This window comes from Mchenga conophoros, linkage group LG1, assembly GCF_057382185.1.
Source record: "Mchenga conophoros isolate Kocher_MC1m ecotype Shallow Benthic linkage group LG1, M_conophoros_male_GT1.1, whole genome shotgun sequence".
Taxonomy (NCBI): Eukaryota; Metazoa; Chordata; class Actinopteri; order Cichliformes; family Cichlidae; genus Mchenga; species Mchenga conophoros.
The window spans coordinates 7,951,593-7,966,305 of record NC_140526.1 but is presented as its reverse complement, the minus strand read 5'-3'; the positions used below and the strand labels follow the sequence as shown (position 1 = coordinate 7,966,305).

The 14,713-nt window shown below is 40.8% G+C and overlaps 1 protein-coding gene across 6 annotated transcripts in view; it reads left to right on the top strand.

Moving 5' to 3' along the window:
- Positions 1 to 14,713, top strand: part of akap13a (A-kinase anchoring protein 13a) — a 125,865-nt gene that overhangs the window by 67,444 nt on the left and 43,708 nt on the right. For 5 of the 6 annotated variants that reach the window (XM_085244419.1, XM_085244584.1, XM_085244254.1 and 2 more), the window contains exons 11-13: positions 4,374 to 4,519; positions 7,072 to 7,436; positions 12,235 to 12,282. In XM_085244419.1, the coding sequence (XP_085100545.1) occupies positions 4,374 to 4,519; positions 7,072 to 7,436; positions 12,235 to 12,282 (559 nt within the window). The remainder of the gene's footprint in view (positions 1 to 4,373; positions 4,520 to 7,071; positions 7,437 to 12,234; positions 12,283 to 14,713) is intronic. The other variant, XM_085244500.1, reaches the window with a different exon arrangement.

Sequence of the window (14,713 nt, the reverse complement as noted above, 5' to 3'; positions counted from 1 at the left end):
TTGCTAACATATGTTAAGTCATTGTTCTGCTTTAGAGCATTGTAGGTCGTGCAATACTTTTAGGTAAAGCCTTGTTCTGTTTATCGGAACTCATTTCCCATATTTACAGGAATCATGCTGGATGTTTCTGCATGTGCCGTTTGGAAGGTTTGAATTGCCGTTTTGTTTAATATACTCTGTAAACTGTGTGCAGACAGATTTTTATCTCTGTGAAAAATAGGAGGCTATGTGGTAACATCCTCTACTCAGAAGTATGAGGACTTTGTCCTTTGCCCTTGCTGAATTTAAAAAAACGCATGTTTAATTTTGTAAACGTGTTGAAATGCAGATGGTGAAGTGATACCTGATTATGAACTGAACCAGTCTACAGACAAAGGTCACTCAAAGAAAAAGAAACAGCAAGATGATGGTGTATTTCGCAGGTAGTCTGATGCACTTTGATCAACTTTTAAGAAAGGTTAACTGGAATCTTCAACACCTCCTATGTGTAATAAATCAGCCCAGTTAGACAGAGAACCTTGTACACATTTAATATGAAAAAACACAGGACAAGGAAGTATAGGTCGAAGAAAATATAAATACGATTTTATATGAAAGTTCTGATAAAATCTACACTTAGCTGAGATAAGTGTTTTTCCTAACAGGGAAAACTTGCAGAGAAGAATGTTTCTAACCCAACAGATTATTTTTTATTAATTTTTTTTGGTTACTATGCCGATTATTTCAGACTTGAAATTAGATTAGATTGTATCTACTTTTATATTTTTTTAGCTGCACGTTACACTTATTTTTAACCCTCTGAATTTCCCGGAGGAACCCACCCGAGGGATTAATAAAGTTTCATCTAATCTAATCACTTCGGGGTGTTTTTACCTGCAGTTAAACTCAAATGATTTGAATTGCAGTAATCAAAAAGTAGTATACACTGCAGTATAAAGCTGCATTTCTTTAAATGTAAGGATTGTTTCTGCAAGAAACAAGGAAAGCTAGAACAGTTTGACCGTTCTTTTCTGCGTGCAGCTATACAAAAAAATGTCGCCACCTACTGTAGACCAGTAGGTGGCAATACAGAAGAGTCCTTGACCAATCAGAAGTATTCATCGCTTCAAGCCCCATCCCCAAAGTTTCCATGCTTTGACAAAGTACTGCCTACCAAGTAGGGACTTTGGGGAAATTATTTTACCCCCCGAGTTTAATTTAGACTCAGGTGTCTGCAGTGGAAATGCAGTTGAAATTCCTTCAAGAGTTTCTACTCTCAGGGGAAAGCTCCTGTGGTTAAAAAGTGACATGTATCTCTGCAGTCAAGGCCAAGTTTTCTGTTTGTGTCTGCTGGTTTATGAATTTAGATTCATTTTTTAAAAAGCTAATAAAATGCTGAATCTGTATCAGATGTGTTCCCTCTGTTGCTCGCTAGGCAGACTGTTTACCTTCAGGAAACAAAATCCTCCTTTACTACAAGTGGACTTTAAATAGAAACCAAAAATCTTGTCCCCTGCATTTGTATATGCAGATCAATTTATAGAGATTGCATGAAAGGTGCAAAAAAGTGGATATGATATAATATATATAAATTATATATCTGACCTTCTTCACACTTGGCCAGCAGCCTCAACCACCCGTCGACTCATGAGCAACTTTTACACCTGTTCTCTGAGCCTTTTCTATGTGTGCTGTGGTAGTGGTGTTGGGGTCTGTTTGACACAGAGGGAGGAGGACAGCTGTCAAAACTCACAGTCCCCTGCTAGTTGTGACAGACAGCTGTGAGGGGGGTGGAGTCTGAGGAAAACTCCCTGAGTCCACTTGTGTCACCAGCACTTGCAACTCCAACATTCTCACGCACGTTCATTTTTGGATTGTCTGCTAATAGCGGAAATATGACGTAAAAAGGGGCAAAATGTTTTTGCATCGAGCCACCAATGCACTGTGGTCAAGACTAAGCTCTGTTGCAGCAGTTGAGGTCAAAGGTCAGTGTGGATTTGGTATCTTAACTGAAAAGATCTATTGATGTCATGATATGGCAGCCTTCCCCTTTAATGTTTTCTGCATGTTGTCTACATGTTGTAGTATGAGCGAGCAGGATGTGGTTTGCCCAGTTGTCAGTTGTCATGTAGGAACACGTTGGTAATAACTAAACTTGTGACCTTGTTTCTTCTCAAAGCAGAAACCAGAAATAATCCTGCGCCTGTCATGTTGTGGTGTCTGCTGCAGGACTCATAAAGCAGTGTTGATGCAAATATGGAAACTTTAATTTCCCAAATATGATTTAAACTACTGACTCCTTTGATTACAAAGTTTCGATTGAGACTTCATGAACTCTTTCAAGTGCTCTAATGAGGAATGATTATTTTCTATAGTAGTGATACTCAAATCTGTGCTGTATTACGCAGTTGAGTTCCATCTTTAGTTCAGCCTCTCAGCGCAGGAATGTGCTAATTAGCGAAAACAACTTGTCAGTGTCTGAAAAAACATATGGACTTTTGCTGCTCAATAAGTACTTGAAGCAGCTTATTTATCTGATATTTTCATGTTTTTGGATTGTTTGTGTCAGGCTCAGACTATTTTAGATAGAAGTGACGGAACCACTGTGTAAGAATTTACAATTAAGGAAGTCTCACAATCTTTATGTCAGGATAGCACCTACCTTTGTCCATTGTGACACACTATTCAGTGGTATCACTCGACCCAAAGTGGTGATGTCCCATTGGCGTTGTAATTGGGCTGATTGAAACATTATGAAACCATAATGTTTGTCGGTGCTGTGATCTGACTACCCTCCTTTCATTAAGAGCTGACTGTGTCGACCTGCTCTCTCTGCGATGTTTGTTAAAGGCGCTCATGGTTATTCTACAGAAAAATTGTATACCCCCACTCCCTCAAGTCTAACAACACTATGATGTAAAGAGACTCCCCACCCCTGACGGGTGCTGAATTTTATAGGGTTATGTTTCTGCCAGCTTCAGGATTCCTCGAGCCATCCTTTGCTGGTGTTGGTTAATTAATCTACTTTTATTTTTAGTCTTGATTTTGGCTGTGAATAATTATGAAAAACAAGATAATCTGCTTCTGCTTTTGGGTTGTGCTGAATACAGGGCATGCTTTATTTTAAATATGCCCTTTTCTGTGGCATGTTTAGTTCAGTTTACATTTATTTATAGATTTGTATTTCTCCACTTGAATTATATCTCATGTATGAGGCATCTACTTGTACCCACTCAGCGACACAGAATCCAGGCTCTTGAAGCATGAGCACATACGTATACAAAATCTAGCTTCCTCTTGCTCACATGAGTGTAGGGGATGCAAGTCTTCCTGGGGGATTAAGAATGACTTCCGGTTTTTGAGCAGAAATAGATGTTTAAAAAAAAAAAATCATAACAACACTGAGCAAATGATCTCATGCAGTTTTTCTTGGCTGCTGGCTAAAGTCAGCCCATTGGTAGATGTCTGTGCCTGAGTACAGGCTTCCTCTTTTAGTTTGGCCTGGAATATTATCTGTGCATGTCCTTACATGTCCAAAAAGCTGTAGCCCCAGAACCTTGTTGCATAACAGTTGTTGTATTCTGTGCTGACTTTAGATTTGGCTGTTTGTAATTCAGTGAGATAGAATAGTGGGTGTAAAGTAAAAATGGCTTGTGGTGAGCTGCTACGGGTAAAGAGCACAGAGACTTACTGAGAAAAACTAACGTGGCATCAGCCGAGGCCTGAGAGTGACTACTTTAAATAGTCATTATTTAAGTAGTCAGTGTGATACACGTGATTCTGACTTATTATAGTTCATATCATTGTGGCTGATATGAACTCGAGTAACTGTCTGCTTGATGTCTGTAATTTCTATCGATCAAGCAACAGAAGTAAAAAATTACTTCTTGCTTTAAAGCTTACAATAAGGTGCAGACTTTGTAAGCATCAGTGTCCATTTGGCCTTAGGGTGACTAATGCAGCTCTTTCATGAAAGCAGTTTTGCAGTACTTCAATAACCGTTTACGTTGTCTTTCTCCGAGTCAGATTTTAACTTCAGTTCCGCCCTGGTACCTTTATGAAACCCACAAACACTGGTTGTTTGCAGTTGAGCACAGACTGCTTTGGTGAGGACAGTCAGCCATTGATCCACCAGGCTTTTCACACCTTCTCAGATTCCCACAAGTCTTTTCACTGATGTCTTACAGACCTGCTTGTGTTTTAGAACAAAGAATGAAGACTTATTGTTTTGGAAACAAGGTGTGTGTGTGTGTGTGTGGGGGGGGGGGTCAGTTTAACAGCCTCTGTTGAGAAACTTATCAGTGAATGTATTTTAAATCTGATTTCACAAGAATGCTTCGTTTCTCCTCTGTTTGATTTTAACCCTGCGATGTGTTAAATGTCGTGTCTTTCAGGATCCTCAGAGTCTTCAACATTTTCCAGTTTGCCCAGTAGGACCAGCAGTGCCACCAGCTGCCCCTCTTCAGCTCACAGAGACTCTGGCAGTGACATAGAGAGCTTCCTGAACACAGAACCCGGATATGACAGCATCTTCAGAAAGGTCTGACCCCCATCAACTTCAAATCAATGTTAAAGTGCTCAAAAACAATTCTTCAAAAACATTGCCACTATATATGCTGTAGAATGAACTTCTTACACATCCAAACTGCAAACACATCAATCATTAAATGTATAAATGAGGAAAAATGTAGCAGCCAATTCCCTGTTTACTAAATCCTTGGCTGGCTGTGGTCCAAACATCCGGTTCAGTTGCGCTGAACACCAAGAATATATTTTGCCTCTGCAACTATTCCTATAGGGATTATATACTATATATGAAGTATCTATTTTCTCAGTCTGTGTCTGTTTTTTTATTTATTAGTACCCTGAGGCAGAGATGCCAAACATCTACTAAGCATCTTTTTAAGCCGGCAGCTCTCCTCCGCTGCTGGGAAAGTGCAAGCTGTGGTCCCTGCTGTCACTCTGCTGCTGTTGAAAGTCTGTTTGAAGCCAGGCACCCTTTGGTTAAAGTTGAAACACTTGTATCTCTCAGTTTCTGCTGTGTTGAGCACTTGAAACATGCTCATTGTAATGTGAACCGTATGTCATGTTTGGTGCAAACAAAGCCAGAGAAGAGAATATCAGCTGCCTGGGAGTATACAGTGTGGTGCTGAGGGTTGGGACACTGTAGATAGGCCGTGATGGGCAAAATGAATCCGCACAAAGACTACAGAAGCTCAATTCTGAAAGAGAGGATTAACGTCTTTGCTGCTCTCTGAAGGGAAACGCTTCTTTTGTGAAATGTAATACTGTAAATGTAGAATAAAGAGGACATAGACGGTTTCAACAGTCGTGACTTATCTGAGTTTAACATGTATGTTGTGCCATCAGACAACATTTAAAATCCTGAAATAAAACAAAGTTTAAAACTCAGCTGGGTCCTTCTCTTATAGCGCTGAAGCTGACGTTCACATGCAATCTCTGCCCTTGATGTATGCTCATGCGTTGTCCGACTCCCAGAGGAAGTTGTGTTTGCAGCATAAAGCAGATCTTTCATTCGCAGCTCTCCGACAGAAGCAGCTCTATGCTCGGCCCTCACACTGCAGCTGGCAGCACAATAGACCCAGTTAAAGCTCACACCTACAAATTAACTCTAAATGGACTATCCCAAACCTGTGTGTGTGTGTGTGTGTGTGTGTGGGCAGTCGTTTTTTCCCACCATTCCCAAAGAGTGGTTTTACTAAAACTATTTGTTTTCCGCGTGCTTCTTATATTATAGAGCTGTCAGGTGAAGACTTGTCAAGAAATCAGCAAACTATACACAAGCATATGGCTAATTAACTTAACAAGAATACATATTAGTTTACACATATGCGGTGTACGTACACTTTATATTTGCCAACTGCTAACTGCCAACTGTCTGTGGATTTGGATCACTAAAATGGTCCTGTGACAATGACAAATGGACTTTAAAAAGACTATATATCACTAAGAAGTGTTTTCCTGGGAAAGGTTTGTTTTAACAAGGTTGCTATCATTTATTGGTGTTTGTTATAATGCCAGTGTTGCTATAAAGTGGCGCTGGCTCATTATCCCTAAGCCATGCCATTTGGTCCTCATTATATTCCATTCCTGTGGGTTAAATGGCTCCTCAGCTTACTCTTAATTCATCTCATGCCTCAGTGAAGAAATGCTGATGGATATACAAAGTGATAGCCCGAGTAATTAACAATGATTTCAAGGACATCTGTTTTGCTGTGTTATGTTTTATTCATATTTATTATGCTGTGTTGGAGTGCCCTTTTTTTCCTGTTCTGTTACATTCTGCCCTTAAACTGCAGGTGTAATAAAATGGCAAAATCACATTATGGATCTTAAATAGTCTCCTGTTATTGGGGTTGTGTGGTCCTCCATATAGAAAACACTACGCTACTTCCAGATGAACAGAATTAACCTTTTGGGTCCTTCATATAGTCCTATTGTTCCCTTGTAGGATTGTAGGATACCGTCACCAAGGCCAGGGTTAATGTAAGGTGGTGCTATCCACTCTGTGTAATGTGTACCATGTGACCCAAGCAAAAATAGAACCAGCCAGTGAGAGGGCAGGAGAGCTTTGTTCACTTACAATAAATGATTTAGCCTTATGCACTTAGGGACCATAAATGGATAGATATCAGCTGAGCAGCTGTTGAGACATAGCGTCTGCAGGCTTTTTTGTGGGATTTTTTTTGCCGTTGATTATCACTAATTCCTCAAGTTGTCATCCACAACCTTGCCTCACAATAGCTTAGTAAGCACACACATGTTCTCACGCTCCACTCCCTGTGGTTCTCAGAGCAGAGCCAGACTCTTCACACTTTCAGTTACTGTTCACGGTTCACAAGCGCATTACTTGATTAAACCTGGAAATTAATACTTTACGTGGAAACAGTTGCATTTACATGTGTCCGCGCTCCCTAAAATAATAAATCAACATTTTATTAGTGTGGCATTGACTTCATATAGTGCTGATTTAGCATACTGGCTCATGATAAACCATAACTTTTTGATGGTACAGTAATGCTTTAAAGTAGTGTAAAGTTATACCTTTTCTCTTTTTGGGATGTCTTTCAGAATGATGAACCTGTGACTGGAGGAGACAGTGCCAGCGAGGTTTCGGTCTCCTGCTCTTCCACAGACGACACCGCCAGCGTCGGCCCGACCAGCTCCAGCCCGGAGGGCAGCCAGGGCCTGGGCTGCAGCTGGAGTCCAGAAGAGGGCATCCAGACCGTGGCACCTACCACTGAAGGACTGGACAGTGAAGGTGGAGAAGGAGGAGGGGCAGGAGAGGCTGAAGAAGAGGCCAAAGATAGAGTAACTGAGGTGCCGCGGCGTTCCTGTCTCTTTCGTAACAGCAACCGTTCCCTGTCACCTCTTCGCCGCCACAGCTGGGGTCCTGGAAAGAACAACGGAGGAGACGGAGAGATGAACCAGAGGAGGTGAGAGTGATGAATACTGGGTTCTTCAGGATGAATAATGTCTAATTGCATTGTTGATGAAGTGGATGTAGAAATAGAAATGTTTCTCCTCCGTCCTAGATACTGGCTGCTGGTGTTAATCTGGTGTTAGTCAGTAGATGTCAGCAGACTTGATGTGTGCCTCTTTCAGCATTATTAGAGCTTGTTGATGTCAGTCCTTCTGTGCCATGTTGAGTGTTTCCTCTTCATGCTGTGAGCAGCTGTGTTGCCATTTGTCTTGCGTTGGCAGGGAGCTTCCAAAATTGTACACACAGATGCTTATAAACAAATGCACAGATACGCACTTCAACATGAACACATGTTCTCACGCTTTCGCATTCAGAGCCACACTGTACAGTTGTCACGAGTTGACAACAAGATTATTTCACAAACATCGGTTCAATAGAAAGGCTAACAGTGACTTTTAGAACGGGACTCTTAACGCTGTTTTGTCATCACTGCTCAAATGATTGGCTCTTAGCGATGGTCTGTAGAGGAATTTACATGCAAGTTTCTTTTTAATATCCCCTGTCTTATTAAGTTTTTCCTTTTGACAGTAGTGTATATTTCATATGTGCATCTGTGTGTTAAAGCCTGACGATACTGGAGACCATTACTCATTCACAGGGAGTCTAAAAGAAATCCATTAATCATATATTGGCCATTGTTTTTAGTATATGGCAAATGGCCAGGAACTTGTATAGCACTCTTCTACTCTGAGTACTCGAAACGTTTTTTACTACAATCCTTATTCACACAAGTACTTTTTTCTTATACCTTACGTCTTATGTTTGTGCACATGCTCACGCTCCGATGGATGCACTGGGGCAACTCCGGTTCATTATGCCCAAGGATATTTCAAGATGCAGATTAGAGTAGCTGGGGATTGAACCACCGGCCTTTCAGTTATTAAGTAACCTGTGCTGCCTCATGAGCCACAGAGCTTAGATGTATATATGCAGGCATTGTTTTACAGCAACTTTTGATATCATTATTTACTTTTTAGATAAAATTATTTATTTCAAAAGTTAGGCAGCAACTTAATGTAAAAATGCCTCTTGCCTGCATCACCATCTGCTCAACTGTGATACAACTCTGCAATGTATTGGTGGCAGTTTTCCCGCTTTAAGTGGAACTTTAGAGCATTTCTATCCCACAAACGGAGACATGTCACACATTGTGATAGGCTCTAGCTTCCAAACACTGGAGGACAGTGTTTGGAAGTCTGGCCTATACCGGATGGCCATGAAGAAAGCATGCATGGTTAATATGCTGTCTTGTTTTGCTACCCAGATTTCCTGATCATAATAAAGTCAAAAGCTAGGCTCATTTCTCCAGCTTTGCTAAGTAACTCATATCATATCATATCATATCATTATAGATCAACCTAAATAAGGACCAGTCACATAGAAGCCTACTGACTCGCTAAGTAAAATCATAAAGAGGGTACTGCGACCTCCTCTAGTCAACATGTAATAGTGGATTAACAGGTGTCATTAAAGGAGGGAAACCCTCCAAAAAACGGACGGAGCAGTGGAGCAGCCAAGGGAACAGAACGATATAAAAACTGTATCACTAAAACATAAGTTTTTATACAAAAACAGTTAAAAATGTAAAAGCAATTAAAACAACCCTGGCCAGGGAGAACACACAGTAAAAATCAAAATAAAACATAAACACACTAAAAGTCCAGTGGGGTCAGCCACGGCGTTAAAATCCAGCAAAATCGGAGCGGGCAAGGAAAACCCGGCGGCGTCCCCGGCCGTCCTGTCAGTCTCTCTGATCCGGAGTGCCCGGATGGGCAGAGCTCCTAACTCTGCCCGCCGCTTTTCTGTGGCACGCCAGCACTATGGTCTCACCGTCGGAGGTAGGGCGCTGTCCCACTCCAAACTAATCCCCCACCACAGTGTCCTCTGGCGTCAAGCTATTCCAGCAGCAGCACAGCTCTCACTGCTTCTCTACGCACTGGCCGTCATATGCCCTCGCCACGTACTGCACACCAACGCCGCCCTCTGCTTGCGGCCGCCGCCGCTGCCTGCCAGCATCTACTCCGCCATCTCTGCTGCCCTGCTTCTCCTGACCGGCTAGGCCCTCTTATTGGGCCTCTGTGACCTCCCAGGTCTGCCAAGTTTGTAATCAGGGAGGGGTATAGTCTCTCCAGGACAATTCAACAATAAATAAAATAAAAGCATGCAATAAAACAAGAATAAAACACTATACAATATTAAAATATTAGCAATAATAAAACACAGCAACTCATGCGAGATAAAAATCTAGTTAACTTGTCCATTTCCACCCCGTGACAAACACAAACCCAAAATAGAGAATGTTTGCCTTGAAAGTAAAAGTCGTGGCTTACCATTTCACAAGGTGCAAATTGATTCTTCTATGCAAACTACAGGAAACCGTGGCAATCTGCTAGCAAACAAAACAATTGCAAGGAGGTTTTTCTTTAGTGCAGCACCATATACGTCGTTGCAACTTGCAACAGTAACCGCTCCAGCAAACACTCGCCAGCCTGTCAGGGAATACACATTTTTCCCTATAAACAAAGGTTACCAGGGGGTTTGCCTGTGTGTGAGTGGGGTCTAGGACACATATTTTTTTAAAAAAGACAAAATAAATGTAATGAGATTTTAAATTATGAGAAAAACAAGATTTCGGAATGTCTCGTATAGTGTTTGGTGACATTTTAAAGTAACAGTCTAGCATTTGGTAATTATGCTTATTTGGTTGCCAAAGATTATTAGGAATCCACAATAAAAGGGACATGAGTGTTGCATAAGCCCTACTGAAGCATTTGATCTGTTCAGTCCACACAAACTCCATCCTCAGACAGAGATGCCAAACAGATGTCTGTCAGCACAGAGGAGCTGAAAGGAGCAGCTGGTCTAAACAGAAGTTTACTGGATAAAGGCAGCTTTCATGTGGTCGCAGCAGGAAGGAATCATCGATACTTTTAGATACAGTGTGGTATTATGGTGCGTTATGTTCGTCAAGTTCAGTAAATTTGTTTGGTTTAAACAGCTGTCTGTGGAGACATCATGCACCACAAAGTGTGCCTGAAAAAATTGACTTAAAGTGTGAAGCAAACAAACGAAAACATGGGGCACCACAGATGCATTCCTCAGAGTCTCTGCCGATGATACAGAGTCCTTCTTCTGATAGATTTGAAAGAATGAAAATCTGTCTAATTTCTGAGGTGGACAAGTAACCGACTGCAGAATACTCTTTGAAATGTGAAGTGGCCTTCAAAATAGTGTTACCATTAAAAACCGGGAGGCTGTTATCATAGTTTAGCACAGACTGGAAATAAAGCCTGGTAATAGGGTACCAGTGCGCCCACACTACTCTTAACTCCTCCGGTACCAGCAACTCTAAAGTTCACTAATTAGAGGATAGGTTATCTTGCTAAATGGTATCACAGGGGATGAATGCACAAGGATAATTCTTGTCGGAATCCAGTAACATCCTTTAAAGTTGACTTCAGAGGTTGTCCACTGACCAGCAGAGACTCTGTCCTTCATGTGGTTATGATACAAATAGGGTTTCTGCTCACAATACTCAACTGGAACTCTAACTTTGAATCCCAAACATTTTGTTTGACACATTTCTGTCTATTGAGTGTTTCAATTCATGCTGTGTTATTATCAGTTGATTAGAAGATGTACAGTTCCACGAAAAAGAACATTTTCACAGGATTATGTGCAGTCATGTGAAAAATAAAGTACACCTTTATTGCTTTCATACAAATTAAGAGGGAATGTAGCAGGTATGTGCTGATATTCCAATACACTGGCTTCACTAGTCATCGGCAAGTGTGAAAACCTCTATAAAAGCTCAAGTTTTAAGAATCTTCCGACCTTCCAGTAAATTCACACCAAAGTCAGATCCTGCAATGCCACAAACAGAAGAATGACATCAGACTCTGCAGGCCTCAGTTGGCCTTTTAAATGTTAAATTTCATGGAAGTACAGACAAAAAAAGACTTCTTTGCCAGGACAAAGCTTAAAAAGAATATGAAGCACAACTTGGCTTTGTAAAATTGCATCTGAATAAACCACAAGACGTCTGAAACATTGTCCTTTAGACAGATGAGGTCAAAGTGGAAATGTTTGATAATAATTCACAGCTCTATATTTGGGGAAAGCCAAACGCAGCATATCAGCACAAACACCTCATACCTGCTGTCAATCACTGTGGTGCAGGGGTGATGATTCAGTGCTTTCCTGTTTTTACTTTTTTTTCTTTGGGCACCTTCATTTGCAATCACTAATGTCCACAAACCTCAATGAACTGAAACAATCTTATAGAGAAAAGTTGGCCAGACTTCCTCCACTAAAAAATGTGAGAGACTGATGTGTGATGACTCATACATGAAATGATTACTTCAACTTAGAGCTGCTAAAGGTGCTTCTACAAGCTGCTGAATGATGAGATGCAAGCTTTTGCCTGTGGAAACTTTAGTTTGTACCAGCAATCTCACTGTGAGGTGGGAATACTAAACATCATTTTGAAACTATGAGCAAAGATATCACCACAATTATTTCATGCTTATCATCTTTCATCATTTACTCTGAGTACAGCAGTCTGATCACTCTTGTCTTCTCTTAGATCATTACCTATACAGTAGTAGCCATAAAAATCCAATGGTCCCATCGGCAATAAGAACAGTTCGTTGATTAATTATTTTCTTGCTGTCATGGCTTCCGTTCAAATCCCACTTCATTTCCACCTTCATCCACAACTCTGTCTCTGTCTCCGTCTCCATCACCTCCAGTTCCACTCGTAGCTCTGGTGAGAGGAAGCCGGCCTTTCACAGGAGAAGGTATTAATACATCACATTCATCAGTTCATGTTTTGTTAAGCTTGCCCTGCTTTTTAGTGGCATGCTATGGCAAATTTATGCAGTCGTGCCCTTTGTGGACCTCCCGGCTTTTAATGTATGCTTGCTGAACTGCTGTTGCATTCTCTCCGTCCCTGCAGGCAACTGCTCTGAAAAATGCTGCTCTCTTTTCACCCCCGTTGGAGTTTGTATGAAATACTGTGGCAAATGGGTGGTGGTGGCACCGCTGTTTTGTATAGCATTGGTAATAACAAGCAGCCACACAGAAAGAGAGGAGTTTAGCTCCTCTCTTTCTGGAGGCTGAACTGCATTGGCTAGAGTTTTAGAACAGACGATTGGTTTTTTTATTTTTTTATTTTGTGGGTTTAATAACGTCCTGTAGAGAATTATTCAAAACTCTAAAACATCAGAAGACAGAAGACAGTGGGCTGCAGCAGTAAAAACAGAATGCAAGTTGTTCTCACTGCAAAATAGCTTTGTTGACTGTATGAAATGTTGCTCTTTGACCCAGAAGGAGGAGGGAGGAAGCAGTGGAAAAAAAAGAGTCAGCATCTTTCACTTGATCTTGATTATATGCAGAATAGATCTATTTCAACTCTGCTGGGTGAGCCGAATGCTTACACTCCTACTCAGAAAGTCTGTTGGATATGAAAATGTTTGACAACAGTGTCTGAAAACGGTAAAAGGTTTCTTTAGTAAGACACATCTGAAGTGTGTCGTGGTTATTGTAGTTAATTAAACTGAAAACTAAGCTAGGAGTGGAAAAACTTCTTCAGTTAAATAAAATAAAAATAAAACTAGGCTGTAAATAGTAATATATATGAAGCGATATTTTGCACTAATGACTAAAGGCTAATTAGAATTAGGTATTTATATTTTAATAACTGGTGTAAACATGTCAACTCTTTCTCCTGATTATTATCCTTTTAATAAGGTCATCAAAATGAGTTAAAGTAAGACTCAAACTAAAATGTAACATTTTTAATAAAAACTTACTAAAAAAAATATCTAACTGAAAATAAGTTTGTTCAGGAATGGTGTAGAGAGCTTCTTGGTGATAAAAGACAGGTTCATGGTGTAGATTAGCGTTGTCAAACTCATTTTAGTCCATACAGTCCAATTTGATCTCAAACGGCAGGGACCGGTAAAGACTGACAATGATTCACTCTCATTAGGTGATTCATTCTTACACTGAAAAGTACAAATATTAAGCCCTTCATCTCTGAAGTATTCACGGCTATCCAGTGGACTGGACTCTTTGTTGGGCTAGTTTGACTGAGTTTGACCGAAGTGCTCCACAAGTTAGTTAATGAACAAGAGAAAAAAACAGAAAAATAAATACAGAAAATAAAACATGAAATGAAGTTAATACAATATATTTAACATAAACAAAAACCAATATCTATACCCACCGCTAGCACTAGTGTCTTCCACACTTGTGCTAGTTTTAATTAGATGCATAATCACAGAATCACAATCAGGGTTAAACATTACTTATATTTTTGACTTCAGTATATATTAACGACTCCTTGGTCCACAGACTGTAGTATTTCTTACCTCCAGATTCTCATCACTTGCTGGCTGACATGTATTTTAATACAGATATATCAATGCTTACTAGCTAATAATGGCCAATAATATCACCCCTCCTCCATCTCTGTCAAGTTGTAATGAAGACAAGTCTGTTATTGTCACAGTCCACTGCTGTAACCATCTGGTCACATCTGTCACGTTCAAGAAGCCAGCGGCCACCCTAGCAGCGGCTCCAGCTGTGTTAATGGTGCCTTGGCTATTCTGCCAGTTTTTCATTTCTGGGAAACACCCTGGGTTCAACTTGATTTCCTGTCTGCTACTGATATTACAACAACGCTGCAGCAGGAAATCAGCTTTAACCCATTTGCAATGTTTATGCTTCACGATGTAAAGTACATCCACTCTGCCCAGTTATTTCAGAATAACGCCAGTGTTCTCAGATACGCCTGCAACTCTATCCTCATGTCCTCATCTGTGTGCTTCACTGCCACTCTGCCATACTCTCTTATCAATCTTCCCATCACTCTCCTAACCTCTTTCACCTCACTTTCTCTTAGTATGAGCATGTGCCCCCGCCCCCTCGCCATTGGCTACAGTGTGGAAGTTGTTTCCTCAGGTGTACTGCATTACTGTTTGATGTTTTCTTATTTGCCGAGGGCACATGTCCTTATTTGAACATGGCATATTTACATGCTGCTTGATTTGCATTAGCCGTTGTTGTGGGTGTTTTCGTGTGTATATGAATGCCCAACCCTTTCAGTCAGCAACCTTCTACACCAAGGAGAGAGAGGGAGCTGAAATAGCTGCTAGTGTTTGAGCATGGAGGGCCCTGTGGCTCTGTAGAATAGTATGTAATAATACTGCCACCAAGGAGGCCTTA